Genomic DNA, 13,040 nt, shown 5'->3' with positions numbered 1-13,040 from the left:
GGCGTTTAGGTTTCCGCGGCCCTCTTTTGCGGTGTCTGGGCATTTTAAAGGGATAATGGTCCTCAAAGATAGAATGTTAAAGCACTGCAGGGAACAGAAAATCAGAAGAATCGTTCTCGCCCTGTGGATTAAGACTCGGGAGAGACGCGAGAATTTTGCTATAAGGTCAGGCGAAATGAAATTCCCCGCGACTAGCAGCATTTCCAATGTATGGGCTTTGCGGGGAAACGCGCATCTGGAGAAAAGCTGCCGAAATACCATCCTTCTCCCCAGATTACGAAGCGTTCCTTACAACCCCCCGCATTTTATTCGGAGCTACAAAAGCATTTTTTCTTTAGGGCTAAAAGGGGAGATTTGGGGCGAGTTCCCGGGGCACGGAAGAGAAAGGAGAGGGAAGCGGGGAGTCCGCTGGCGGGAACGGGAGCCGGGTTTGCTCCCGGCACGCCGCGGAGATGCTCACCTCGACCCAGCTGGGATTTTCTTTGCGTTATGATGCATTTGCTAATATGGCCATCTATGCGGTACTCAGCGTGTGTGTGGTTGTGCGTGTGTGTGAGAGAGAGGGAGGGAGACAGAGAGAGAGTGGGTGGTGGTTGAAAATAACAGAGGAACCTTAAGGCGCCTAATTATTCAGAAAGGTTAAAGGTGATGACCTTGACATTTTGGAAGTTCAAAGGCATACACTTATGTTTTTCTTGCTAAAGGGTTTTAAAAAATTTTTCTAGCCATGCCTCCCTCCGCTCCCATTTCTCCATTTTTTAATTCTGGGGCCGTTCGTCACTAATTTGCCTAGTTTTGCCTTCGCTGAAAGCAAGCGTAGCGCGAGCCGCTCCGTCCTATTCAAAAACGCCAAATTCTTTCCCCGCTCCTCGCCTTTATTGCACATTGCGGAAATCTCTTTTTCACCCACCAGAAGGTGTATAATATAACCCAATTAAGCTGTTTAGAACCTCGGGTTTTATGGTGTTGTCTAGACAGTTCAAGGTTTTGTAAACAGCCCAGCCAGGTCACGCAGCATAAAGCGGAGGGGACCTCCGCCGGATCCCTGCCCGCCGGAGGACGCAGGGCCGCCCGCCGCGCCCGCGGGAGCGGAGCGGGAGTTACGCGGCTGCGGAACGGGTGCGGAGCGGGTGCGGAGCGGCCGCGCCCGGCCAGCCCCGCTCTCCGCATGCCCCGCCGAGAAATCATATTTTAGAGATCCTCCCCTCTGTCTCCAAACTTTTTTTTTTTTTTCCCTCCCCACCAGTGCCAATTGTTTATAGCTCCCTCTTGTCTCAACCGCTCTGAGCCCTCGTTCTGGCTTACCCTTCACTAGCAAGTAAACAGTCATTGGCCTTCGGGATTCTGGGCTTGTTGGGAGCCTGACCAGTTAAAAAGCCTTTTTCGTTGTTTATAGTAATTGTAGCACCATCAGAAGTGATGGTCTGCAGACAGCCATGTTTGCTCTGCCTCACACTGAGGGGGGAACAGTGAAGGTTACACATATCTACAAAGGGAGAGTTACAGCTCTAAGCTATTATTTATTTTAAAATTCATTTAAAATAACCCGGCTTGGCTTCCTCCCGTTATTATTTAACTGAACTTGGCTCTAGCCCGGGAAACGCTAGGATTCTTTGGAGATGGAAATCCATACAGTGCACGGAAGTTATAACCTTAACTTTACTAGAAACCATTTATTCACATGAAAAAGACAGTGGCCCATGCTTTTGGATGACAATAGAAACATATATATATATATTTTATATATAGCGAACGTACATTTACCATCTCTTAAATAAACCGCATTCACTTAAAGGGAGGAAACTGTTATCCTAGCTCAAAAGCAACAACATGGCCCCCCCGAACTCAATTAATTGTAAGCAAAAACTACCAGACACACTGCAGGTCCATTGCTGGTACTGTGGGAGAGGAAAACAAGCACCTTTGTCGAGAAACACTCGAGAATGGACAGTTGGATTTACCCTAGTTTCCCCTTATCAGGAATCTGCTGCGCCAAGCCCCGAAATCTCCAGTGGCCATTCAGTGTGGGGAGCTGCACGTGAAAATGAAACTTTGAGTTCCGCAGGGTGGATGTGTCATGTAAACCAATTTACTTTTGCATTCAGATGGCAGGTCAGAGAGACTGATATATTCATTTTTTATCCTTCTTTCTTCATTTTCTCTTTCTCTCTCGATTTTTGTTTTTTTTTTTTTTATTTTCTTTTTCTTTATCCTTCTCTTTCCTTTTTTTTTTTTTTTTTTTTTCCTTTCAAAACAAGGGATTTCCAGTGAAATATTGGAGTCGATCTCTGTTCAGTTTCTTTTCTTTCATCCTTCGATTCTGGAACCAGATTTTAACTTGTCGGTCAGTGAGGTTGAGCATTCTGGACAACTGCAGTCTCTTCTCTTTGTTTATGTACACGTTGAAGAAAAACTCACGTTCCAGTTCTCTTATCTGATATTTGGTATAGGGGCACCTCTTTTTCCTTGATCGCTGAGGAATCGCTGAAAATCAAGAGAGAAGAAACTGAGTTATGCTGCTGCTACGAACGCACTCAGATGGGAAGAGATCAGAGACTTTGACAATACCCCATCGCCTGGAAAGCAGCCCTCCAGCAGTTCAGAAAATATTCCTGGGGCTTTTACTCTCCGTGTGCCTTAGCGAAAAAGCGAATATTTCCCAACTTCTCCTTAAAAGAGAGCACTTCGAGCAATACAGAGAGATATTTAAATGGGCTGGAAATATTCCAAGTTTCTCAAACTCCTCTCCCCCTACCCCCCCTCACCAAACAAACGAAGATCTCAGGCTCTAAAACGAAGGCAGCACCGAGCACTACCTGTGAAACCTCCCTGTGTCCCCCCTCCCTCCGCCACATCAACAATTTAATAACAATTAATATCCTCTTCCAAGAATACCTTAAGCCCACCTAAATTGGTTTCCTATCGTAAACACGCTTTACAACGGTAAAGGAAATCTTATAGGATATATAAAATCCTTTGGATGCTTATAAAATTGCACATAAAATGCGGCTTGACAAAGTGTTGGCCTTGTACTCTTGCCCCCAATTTACTACTGATACCTACCTGAACTGTTGCTCTTCTCTGCAACAGCCTCACCAGAAGGGGAATCGGCGCTGTTTGCTGTTGTCACTTTCTTTTCTTGGCTGGAAGGTGTTTTACTGCAAGTGCTGTTCTGGGGCTTCAAGTCGCCCTTGTCCGCGTCCCCCTCGCCCTCGGAGTGCTGCTGGTACGGGGGTCCGGGGGCTGTCTCGTAAAACTGGTCGAAGCCTTGCGGCAGGATGCCGTTCCTCCCCACCGAGCTGTAGAAGTTGGAGGCAGCAGGAGACGGTCCATGGTGGCTGCACACGGGGTCCGTTTTGAATAACATTTCCGTCCTCCTGTTCGCAGGCTGCAGAAAGTCTCTGTGCATCACCTCTTCAGCTGAGTAATAAGGAGCATAACTGCCCCTATACTGCCATTTGCTGCGCTCTAATCCGTATTCCCTGAATGCTACTTCGCGCACAGGTTGGACATGAGGTAAATTAGAAGAATAAGGAAAAGTCATTTGACAGGAAGACGATTGCGACAAAAAAGAGGGTTTCGTCGAGAAATCTGAGGGTGAGACGTAATAAGCGCACCCTGGCAGATACATATTGGATGCGCTGTGACTGCAATCGTCAAACTCGGTCATGTCTTCCTTTTTGCGATTGCAAGCAACCAGGAGGCTTCAATGCATTGAACAAGATCCATCTATTGCACAAGAGGGTTTGGACAGGATCAACTAAGAAAAAATCCCCACCGTGTGCTGACGTGCAATTCATCTTGATTGATTCTAGTGGTAATTATGTCACGTGACGCAATGTAGAAATGTCCTTATATCTATATCAGCCCTTCGGAAAGGCTCCTAAGAGCTCTCCAAAGAGCCCTCCCAGCACGGAGGGATGAGCGGAGCGGGTGGGCGCGCACCCTCGCCTTTTCCCCCCGTTTCCCCAGCAGGCGAGGAGGTGCCTGGGGGTGCCGCGAGTGCCCGTTCACCTGGGGCCGCGCCGCCCGGGCACCCGCCGCGGGGCCCCGCGGCGCGCCCCCGCCGCATCGCCGCCGGGGGAGGCGGGCGCGGAGCGAGGGGGGCTCCGTCGGGGAAGGTGCCCCGCGGGGAGCGGGCTCCCAGCTCCCCGGGCTCCGTGGCGTGGCCGCTCCCCGATGGCAGGAGCGGTGTCCGCCGGTCGCTGCTCGGCGGATGGGGAGCGGGCGGTGGTTCACTCGGGAGAGCCAAGTCCCAGTTACACGCCCTAGCACGCGAGGGAGGCTGCCCGCTCGGCTCCAGCAATCCACAGTTGGCACCGAAATCCGTTCCGAAATTCAAAGCACGAGTCCCGATCACCTCGTTTTCCCTCGCTCAAGCCCAAACACCATGCGCTTGTACAAGGGCGCCAGAGACAAACTGCAATGAGAAATAGGCAAACGGAATATCTCTCAGCAGCGGATTTTATGAAAGGCAGGCACTTTCGGGCTCTTCTGGAAAGAAAAGGGCTAGGGCAGGAAAAGAAGTCCACCAAGCACGGTTTCCTTGGGAAGCAGAGCAGCGCACAAAGTGACCTCTGTTCCCGTGCCTCCAACTCCCACCCAAACGTTCACTTTCATTGGAAGGGAAAAGCAGGGTTGGGAGCAGGCGACACGCACAGCACCCGCCAGCCCCACAGCCGCCCTGCCCTCGAGGGCTCTTTTTTGCCAATTTTCTTTTTTTTTCTCCTTGAAATATTATTTTACATAGCCGATCACAAACAGGGTCACAAAGGCTGAAAAGGGAAGAGAATGAATAATACGCGCCAGCAATAGCCTTATGCTCGAGCAATCCCTCATTCCAGAAACGTTTGCCAGCTCTCTATGGGAATGCCTTTTTCCGCCACTCTACAGCATAGCCCGAGTGGCCCCGCCATATGCCGCTCTCCAAATTGACCCGAAATCCGGCCGAGCTCTGCACGCCAAACAGGGTCGCCCCCTGCCACCCAGGCGCTCTCCGGGCGCTCTCTCCAGACATCAGGCCCCGGGTGGCTTCCCCAAAGGCGGCCACCACCCAGCGAGCAGACAGCCCGGCAGGTACAGAACCGGCCCCCAGGCACCGGGGGCGACCAGGGGCAGGCCAAGGGGCTCTGCGAATCGCCGCTGCGGGCGTCGGGCTCGGCCAGCCGCAGGCTGCGCGCCCCGCGGCCCCGCCGTGCCAGGCACCTCCTGCGCGCCCCCGGCTCCGCGCTGCGGAGAGGCTCCGGGGGCGGGAGCCCCCCAGCCCGGGCTGCGCCCCGCAGCCTTCCCCAAGCCCCTCCCGCCTCCCCCGGACCCCCAAAGCGGGACAGGGCTGCCCCGGGGGCTTCCGCCCCGCAGCCCCGCGTGCCCTCCCGAAAAGCGAAAGACCCAAGCCGGGCAGATAACATGAAGCTCAGTCCTTTTTCCCTATCTCTCCCTTTCTTTTTCTTTTATCTGTACCGTATCGTATTTTTTTATCATTTAATTTTATTTTTTTTCGCTGCCTTGGTGCCTCACTCTCAGACCGCCTCAAACGCCGCAAATCGCTGCCAGCAGATAAACTCCCGCAAGGTATCACTAGAAACCAAGGCACAAATCCACCATTTCCTCCCTTCATCGGTAACTTTCGAGCCTTCTCGATTTTGCTACAACACATGAACAACCTCTTAAAAATGATGCCTGCGCAGTTAAAATGGCTCCTGTGTCACTTACCACCCTGAGCTTGTAGCAGAGAAGGGCAGGGATCCGTTTGGATTGTGCCCCAAGGTTTCTGATCGCCAAGCTCATCAGGAGAGATGGCTCTGGGAACCTATGAAGCCTCATTTTCTTTATCGTTCAAACAACTAATTACATCTTAGCCAGAATCCTTCACCTTCCTTTCGATGCAGCAAGCCCAGCATCAATTAAATTTTGGCGCAAGAACCAACCGGTTTCAACTAATTCAAGTTCAAAGACATGGCGACGATTTGTTAATACGAAAACAGCCCTTTTAGGAAACAGACCCTTAAAAAGCGATCTAATTTGTGGAATTGGAGTCCAATATCGCAGCAGAGACCCCGCTGCAATAAGGCAGACATGGGGGTCCCCGCCTGCCCAGAGTATTTTCGCCCTGGGGTTGGTTCCCAGCCCGGCTCTGAGCATTACGTTCCCCCCCTTTTTTCGCCTTGCTCAGATTAAATAGCATCGACACACAAATGCTCATCATGTACACAGTCAGGCGCATACTTTACCGTTAGGCGTCTTGAAACATCTGCAACCGTTGCCTGGAATTACCAAGTATTCTGGTCCAAGTGACATTTCCAAAAGCCCTCCGTGGAAATTCAGACGACTTGCATAACATTCAGGTTTAAAAATATACCCGGTCCGGCTGGAGAAGATGCGGTATTTTTGTGCCACCCAAGATAAGACACTAACTTGACCTTAACTTTGTTATGGCGCCCCTAGTATCTGGAGAACGTGAACAGACACTGTCTGGCAGCTCTCGTAAAAACTGACTGGAGAAGAGATTCTGAGTCATTTCATTTATTGCCACTACAGTTCTGCAAGAAAGCTTTTCCTCCCTGCCAAACTTTAATTATTTATGCTCTTTTAGGAAGCACAAAGGCATCCAGAGCCATTTCGAACAATCCGCGTTGCGTTTGCAGCCTTATCAAACTCGCCGCAATGGAGAGCTCCCCTCGGAAGGGCTTTATCACGTTTAGGCTGCGGTCGGAATGCGAAGATGTTTATGTTGGAGTAAATAAAGGGACGGACGGTCGCCTGCATGCTGCGGAGGGACGCACGCATGGGCGCAGCCAGCGGGTGCCCGCTGCTCACCCCCGCACCGCAGCCACCTGGGGGTTAGGGGGGGCGGATTTCGGCGAAAAGACGCCCAAAATTCCCCGCCCGGGGGGTTTGGGGTGCGCACGCTGCGGCGGGGCGCATCTCCTGCAGGCGCAGCCGGGGTGCCGCGCCCGGCGGCGGGCACGCGTGTGCACACATGTGCCCGGGGCGGCTGGCGAGGGAGGGGGCGCGCACGGCCTCGCGTGTGCGTGCCCTGCCACACGCGTGCTTGCCTCCCCGCATGCCCGGCACGACTGTCGTCGCCCGCAGCTTGGGATGAGCGGCTGAGACCTGCAGTGTGCGTGCACGCCCGTAGCCGTGCACCGTCTCCTCCCGCGAATGCGTGGCGTTGCTGTGCTGCCCCGCAAACGCGCCCGTCTGGGGGTGCGCGCACACGGGGGCTGTGCCATACGTGGAGCAGTGCACATACAGGCACATACACAGACACACAATACACGTACTTGTGCATCACATCGCGTTTCAGGTCCCATCTCCTCTGTTTTGTAACCTGTTTTCTCCTTTCGAGGGCGATTTAGACTAGCAGCTTTGCGTGAAGCTATCGTCGTGGAATCGGATGCGTTTAATAAACAATACATGGCATTTCACATCTTTTCACCCCAGGTTCCTCTTCAAATTTCACAGCACACGTGTAATAAAGGACATGGTTGCACTGGGGCGAGTTGGGACGGGGAAGGACGGCGTACAGAGTCCATTTCTCAAGGACAGCAGCGGACTGAACGGCACCCCAGGAGGGAACAAGCAAGGGGGCCGTATCTGCTTTGCGCTCGTCTCCTGCCTCACATCCTTGGGGTTGCCTCCAGATTTCTTAATTAGGGGGACGCCACCCAATGAAGAGCCGTTCATTGTCCGCAATGCGCCAGCTCCCCGCGCAGGGGGTGGACGCCTCGAAGCTTTCGAGGGCCGACGGGGCGGCGGCCGGCCCTGCGGGGCGAGGCGTGCCCGGGGTGTGCTGCCTCATGCCCGGGGTGCGCTGCCCCGCGCCCCCGCCCCGCAGCCACCCCGGGGACGCCCCGGGCGCTCGTGGTCCCTGCGGAGGGCGAGAAAGGCGCCTCCAAGTTGGGCTGGTTCGCCTTCTCCCTCCCGAAACGCCACCCCAGCGTTACCTTCGGGGCTCTCTGGAAAGCTCTCGGGAAGATGGCTGCGGTGCTGCCCTCCCTGCCATCCGGCATTTACCTCCAACCCAGCCGGACCACTGTGCCCTTAGGAACAGTGCTCGCACGCAGAGGACCGGGTAGGAGCAAAGTTCAAATATGCCTCCTTTATGAAATAATGAGTTTATTGCCTCCAGGAAGGCAGTAGTCCTGAATAAATAGGTAGCTTCTTTGTGCCGCTCCTTGTGATTGTTTAGCCTTACTGCATACGCCCCGCACAACCATATCTGAGCCTATTTTATACACCAGAAAACAAGGCAGGCTCCGCCAGCGTAATTATTATTACTGCTGGGAGAGGCAGCCCGAGGTTTCGCGTGTGGAAACGCCTCTTCATTAGAAACAGATTTACGTGGAAATTGCGGCCAAAAGATGGTTTGATCTGGAGCTAAAATTCCCTGAGATTTTTTTTTGTCTTTTCTTAAATGTCAGATCGGGGCAGTATCTTGCATTTCCCCTGGCTCGGCAGCTCCGGCCAGCCCCAGTGCTGTGGTGCTGGAGAGGCTGCAGGCTGCAGGCACCGAAAGCCTGTCAGCAAGATGCGGGGAAAATCGATTTCATTCCCGTCCTAAAACAATAATCAGACGGCTTGGGCAATGCTCCCAGCCCCTCTGGTTGGGTTTCTCCTCTGAGGTTTATAACTGGACACACACAAGAAAAAAAAAAAAAGCGAAAGCGTTCCCCATTTCCCTCATAAAAACCTCTGCGGAAATGGCCATGGGGACAGACTCAGAAAAATAATCAAACCCACAGAAACCTCCGGGCTCGCCCTTCTCCTTCTCCTGCAGCACCCTGGGGTGGGAGGGAGTCCTGCCCGGCCCCAGCCCTGACCCCGGCCCGCAGCGGCATCGGCACCGCCCGCTCCCCCCCTCCCGTTTGCCCGGGGCCGCGCCTGGACAAGGCCAAAGTCAGCGGCGCTGGAAGGGCAGGGCCCGGCCCGGCCACCTGGGGCGGCCACCGGCGAAGGCCGCTGCGGCTGCGGACCGCGGCCAGGCTCCCCCGGGGCCGGGCGGCTGCGGGAAGGGGGCGGCGGCGGCCCCGCGCCCGGCCCCGGCGGGGAGCGGCGACCCCCCGGCGGGCAACGGGGGCCCCGCTCCGGCCGTGCCGCCGGCCCCCGTCGGGGCCGAGCCGTCGGGGCGGGCGGCGGCGGAGCGGGGCGCGGGGCCAGTCCCGCAGCCGCGGAGCGGGCGCGCAAATTCCGCGCAGGCCTTGCGCGGGCATCACGTGCCCTCCGTCTGCGGCTGGGCGGGGGGGCGAAGAAGGAATATCTCTCCTTATATATGTATATTAAAAGGTTTATTTGGTAACCACTTTCTCCGATCTGTGCTCGAACAGGTTATTCCAAACCACAAAACAAGCAAGCGCCGCATGCTCGCCTTCAGAAGCAGGGAACACATGAAGGGACCAGCCAGGATTTACATAGCTGACGTCTTTACTAGGCATTATTCCTTTATTTTATTTTTTTTTTTTTCTGCAAAATGGTGTTTACATACAGTTAAACGACATCGATTTTAGTTTAGCACCGCTCATTCTCCAGGGAAAGGGAGGGTAAGAAGCAGGAGAAAATCTATATAAAAGGAGAAAGAAAGGTAAAAGCTGATAATACAGGTTTCCGTGCTGGGCTGGCTTGTTTTCTTCATTTTGGCTAAGAACTCAGCATTTGCCAATTTACACAGGGATCCTACGCGCTTGGAGATTTTGGTTTAAATGGTAAAAAAAAAAAAAAAAAAAAAAGTCAAACAAACACAAAACCAAAATCACACTTTCCGCATTTCAGCCGCGAATATACTCTACTCTAGGGGTGAACACTCCAGGCATAAGTTCATGCAGGACCGGGCGGACTCTGGTCTAGTACATAGAAAGCGCCTGCTCACGCATTACTACTCTTTTCTTTTTCATTCGTCGGTTCTGAAACCAAATTTTAACTTGCTGATCGCTTAAATTCAGTCTGTTTGATAGTTCTTTCCTCTTCTGTCGGTTAATAAACTCATTGAGGAGAAACTCGTTTTCCAATTCAGCAATTTGTTGTTTTGTGTAAGGTTTCCGTTTCTTTCTTGATCTCCCCTGGGTGGGGCACCAAGGCAAACCTACAACAAACACGTCGATAATTTAGTGGATCATGTCTGTGTATTAAAGAGAATATGCAAAAAGCGGCAAGATGACAGGGCAAAACTAGGTCGGTAAAATCTGGCAAAGCACATCTGACAGCACAATTCCTATCTAGCTCCGAGTCAGATTAAGCGATTACCATTCCGAATGGATTACGGGGGGGGGGGGGGGGGTTACAAAACAATTACAGGCATCTCTTAGAAAGCACGTATCGCTAGGTCGCCTCTAACTAAAGCGAGATATTTAAGGCATACCATCCTGCACTGAAGGTCGGAGGCATGACTGGACTGCTGCGGGCTGAACTGTCAGGTTCAAGTTGACCGAATTCTTGATGTCCTCCTTTAGGCTGGAAGTGCAGGAGTTCACTTCAAAAAGAGTAGCCGAGCCATGCAAACTTCTCTGCAGGCTCGAGTGGTCATACTTTACGGGCTTTAAGTTGGCTGCGTGAGTAATAGTTGGGTCATTTGCGAAAGATTGCCTCTGCCTGCATCTTTCCTCTTGTTTGGAGGTCGCATCATGGGCGTAATATTTATTGTTTTCTTCCAGGCACTCTTTGTTGCTGTTGGAGTTGATGTTGATTGGAACAGAGCCGGGGAGGTAAGGCTGCGCCGCGCCGCTGAACGCGTGGCTCTGCGGCTGGGCTGCGCACGAACTTGAGCAAGTCCACGGGATCGAGCTTCTGGGGTAGGAAATGGTGGGCAGAGCCGCCAATTGACTGCCATTAGCCCGCAAATTAGGAAAATAAAAGGAATCTGGAGATTGCAAATTCAAGAGAGAACCAACGTAGCCAGATCTGTAGAGACTGCGATCACACATTTCCAACAAAGGACTTCAGCTGTTCTTACAGCAGTATTTAGTTACAACAGGGAATAAGCGGAAAGCCTGAAACGATTGGACGAAACTTTGCAGACAGGTTCTTCAAAGCCGGTAATTTCAGCACCGCCTCCAGCCACCGAGCCACGGCGTCCCCCCCTCTTTTTTTTTTTCCCCCTTTTTCCCCCCCTTTTAAAAAGTCTTATGATAACACTCGAAATATGAAAATACCGGACTTGCAAGGGGGAGGGGAAAACATGCTCTCCGCTTCTATAAAAGTGCCTGGGACCGGCTGGCAAAGCTGCAGCGCTAGCGGAAAGATGAGGGGGAACCAAACATTTGCCAAGGCGCAGCGGAGACCCGGGGGCTCCGGGCGCGGCCCCGAGCCGCGCAGCCCCGCGCACCGGCCACAGCCGCCGTGCGAGAGCCGCGGAGCGCCGGGGACCGGGGCGGGGATGCCCGGTAACCGGGCAGCCGGCGGGCTGCGAGCAGCGAGCCGCGGCTCCTTCCGTCGGGGGCAAGGAGCTGCGGCAGTCCCGGGCACATGCAAGTGCCTGTGCCCCCGAGTACACCTTGTGCGCGGAGCGCGTAGTTTATCCCTTTTATATCCGCGTTTGTTTTAACTGCCGGCAACATGATATGCATCTGCATATGCTTGCAATTAACATCTTAATTGATCGGATATTACCGGGATTGTCATTCTGGTGCACTAATGACTAGTGGTCTCGGAGGTTTTCCTAGCGCGTCTGCCCTTTTTACCTCTTCTACATTTAATACTCACTCCAAAGCTAGACGAGTTTTCAAGCAACGCTTCTAAAACCGGGGCTCGTTTAATTTTTTAAACAAACAAGAATAACAATATCAGCGACACGGAATTACTAGAGCAGAACGCCGAGGCTATAAATAAATAAATAAAATCTAAAGGCTGCAAGGAAGAAAACACCCGCTCTACTCTGCAGCGGAGGGGACGTGAGTGCTGCGGTGGGCAAAGGAGAGACAGCCTCAGCTCAGTACCTCGCTGCCATCTCCTAAGTCGCATCTCATGATTTTTTCTCCCCCAAGAAGAAAATTGCTCTTTACGGTCAGCCGTTGGGGGGGGGGGGGGGTATATATAACATAATATATCACATTTCTGAGAGCTTAGACAAGAGCCCACTATACCGTTATCCCCCTTATTTTTCTCCTAGCTCCGAAGTACAAACAAAACAGTGTCTGAAAGCATCCTCCCGGGAGGTAGTTCTTGTCCTTTCCGAGCCGTGCGGGGGGCAGGCAGTTCCCTACCCCGGCGACAAGCCGAGGAGCTGTGCGCTCCCCCCGCGCCGCGTCGTTCCCCGCAGAAGCCGGGGACGCCTCCGGCAGAAGCGGCCGGCCAGAGCCCGGTCGAGGCGCTCGGGACCCGCGGGAGGCCTTGGAGGCCCGGCCGGGCAGTGCTGGCCTCGGCCTCCTCTCCGAATGCATCCCCAGTCCGAGCGAGCAGACCCCCGGTGCCCGGCCTTCGTCACTTTCATTACCTCGCTTAAAAACTCGAACCTAGTTAACAGGTAGGGTTAATTTTCCCCGTTATTGTCCTGTTAATCATAGTTTTAATCTCGGTTTTATTTCTACGCCGAGATCAGAGACGCTGCTCCGCTTGACATTTTCCTAATCAAATTCATCTCTTTGTTTAATGGGAAATTGGGGTAAATTCTGCGGTAATTTCATTGCCCTGAAAGAAATCTTTAAATGATTGCCCTCCTCTAGGCCACACAGGACCACACAAGCATCGCTGGAGGATATTACTGACCACTGCCTTTAATTTTTATTGTTTGAATTATGCCTCGGAAGACAGAAGGAACATTTTGTGTTCAAAGACTGTATTTTTGCCCGCAATAAACACGAGGAATGGATGTGAGTTCCCAGTTACCGGAAAGAAAGGTGACACTTTAAACTAACTTTTATGAGGTTAGAGAAAACAGAGCTTTCAATTAATGCTCATCTGTAATTGCTAATTAATGCTGCGAGAAATATGAAAAGCAAAATCTCGAGTAGCTGGAGACACAGCTGAGGAAAGCCATGTTTACGTTTAAGTCTGTAGGAAAAAGACCTGACAAAAACATCTTGTTTCACGGGAGATTTGCTGCCGCCGCG

The 13,040-nt window shown here is 52.6% G+C and overlaps 2 protein-coding genes across 3 annotated transcripts; both read right to left on the bottom strand.

The window, feature by feature from the left end:
* Nucleotides 1-1,645: 1,645 nt before the first annotated feature.
* Nucleotides 1,646-8,052, bottom strand: HOXD11 (homeobox D11). 2 transcript variants are annotated; one of them, XM_072040973.1, is made up of 3 exons: nucleotides 7,947-8,052; nucleotides 3,064-4,420; nucleotides 1,646-2,484 (listed from the first exon to the last, which is right to left on the bottom strand). In XM_072040973.1, exons 2-3 carry the CDS (start codon nucleotides 3,668-3,670, stop codon nucleotides 2,249-2,251), a joined length of 843 nt encoding a protein of 280 aa, XP_071897074.1. In that variant the 5' UTR covers nucleotides 3,671-4,420; nucleotides 7,947-8,052; the 3' UTR covers nucleotides 1,646-2,248. The 2 variants fall into 2 exon arrangements, with proteins under 2 accessions (XP_071897074.1, XP_071897073.1); XM_072040972.1 differs by having other exon boundaries at nucleotides 6,231-8,045.
* Nucleotides 8,053-9,305: 1,253 nt separating this feature from the next.
* On the bottom strand, nucleotides 9,306-11,998 carry HOXD12 (homeobox D12). Its single transcript, XM_005013547.5, has 2 exons — nucleotides 10,355-11,998; nucleotides 9,306-10,078 (listed from the first exon to the last, which is right to left on the bottom strand). The coding sequence occupies exons 1-2, from the start codon at nucleotides 10,914-10,916 to the stop codon at nucleotides 9,840-9,842; spliced, it is 801 nt and encodes a 266-aa protein (XP_005013604.1). The 5' UTR covers nucleotides 10,917-11,998; the 3' UTR covers nucleotides 9,306-9,839.
* Nucleotides 11,999-13,040: the final 1,042 nt, after the last annotated feature.

This window comes from Anas platyrhynchos, chromosome 7 (genome assembly GCF_047663525.1).
Source record: "Anas platyrhynchos isolate ZD024472 breed Pekin duck chromosome 7, IASCAAS_PekinDuck_T2T, whole genome shotgun sequence".
Lineage (NCBI taxonomy): Eukaryota > Metazoa > Chordata > Aves > Anseriformes > Anatidae > Anas > Anas platyrhynchos.
The sequence above is the reverse complement of the archived record's forward strand: the minus strand, read 5'-3'. Positions and strand labels throughout refer to the sequence as shown.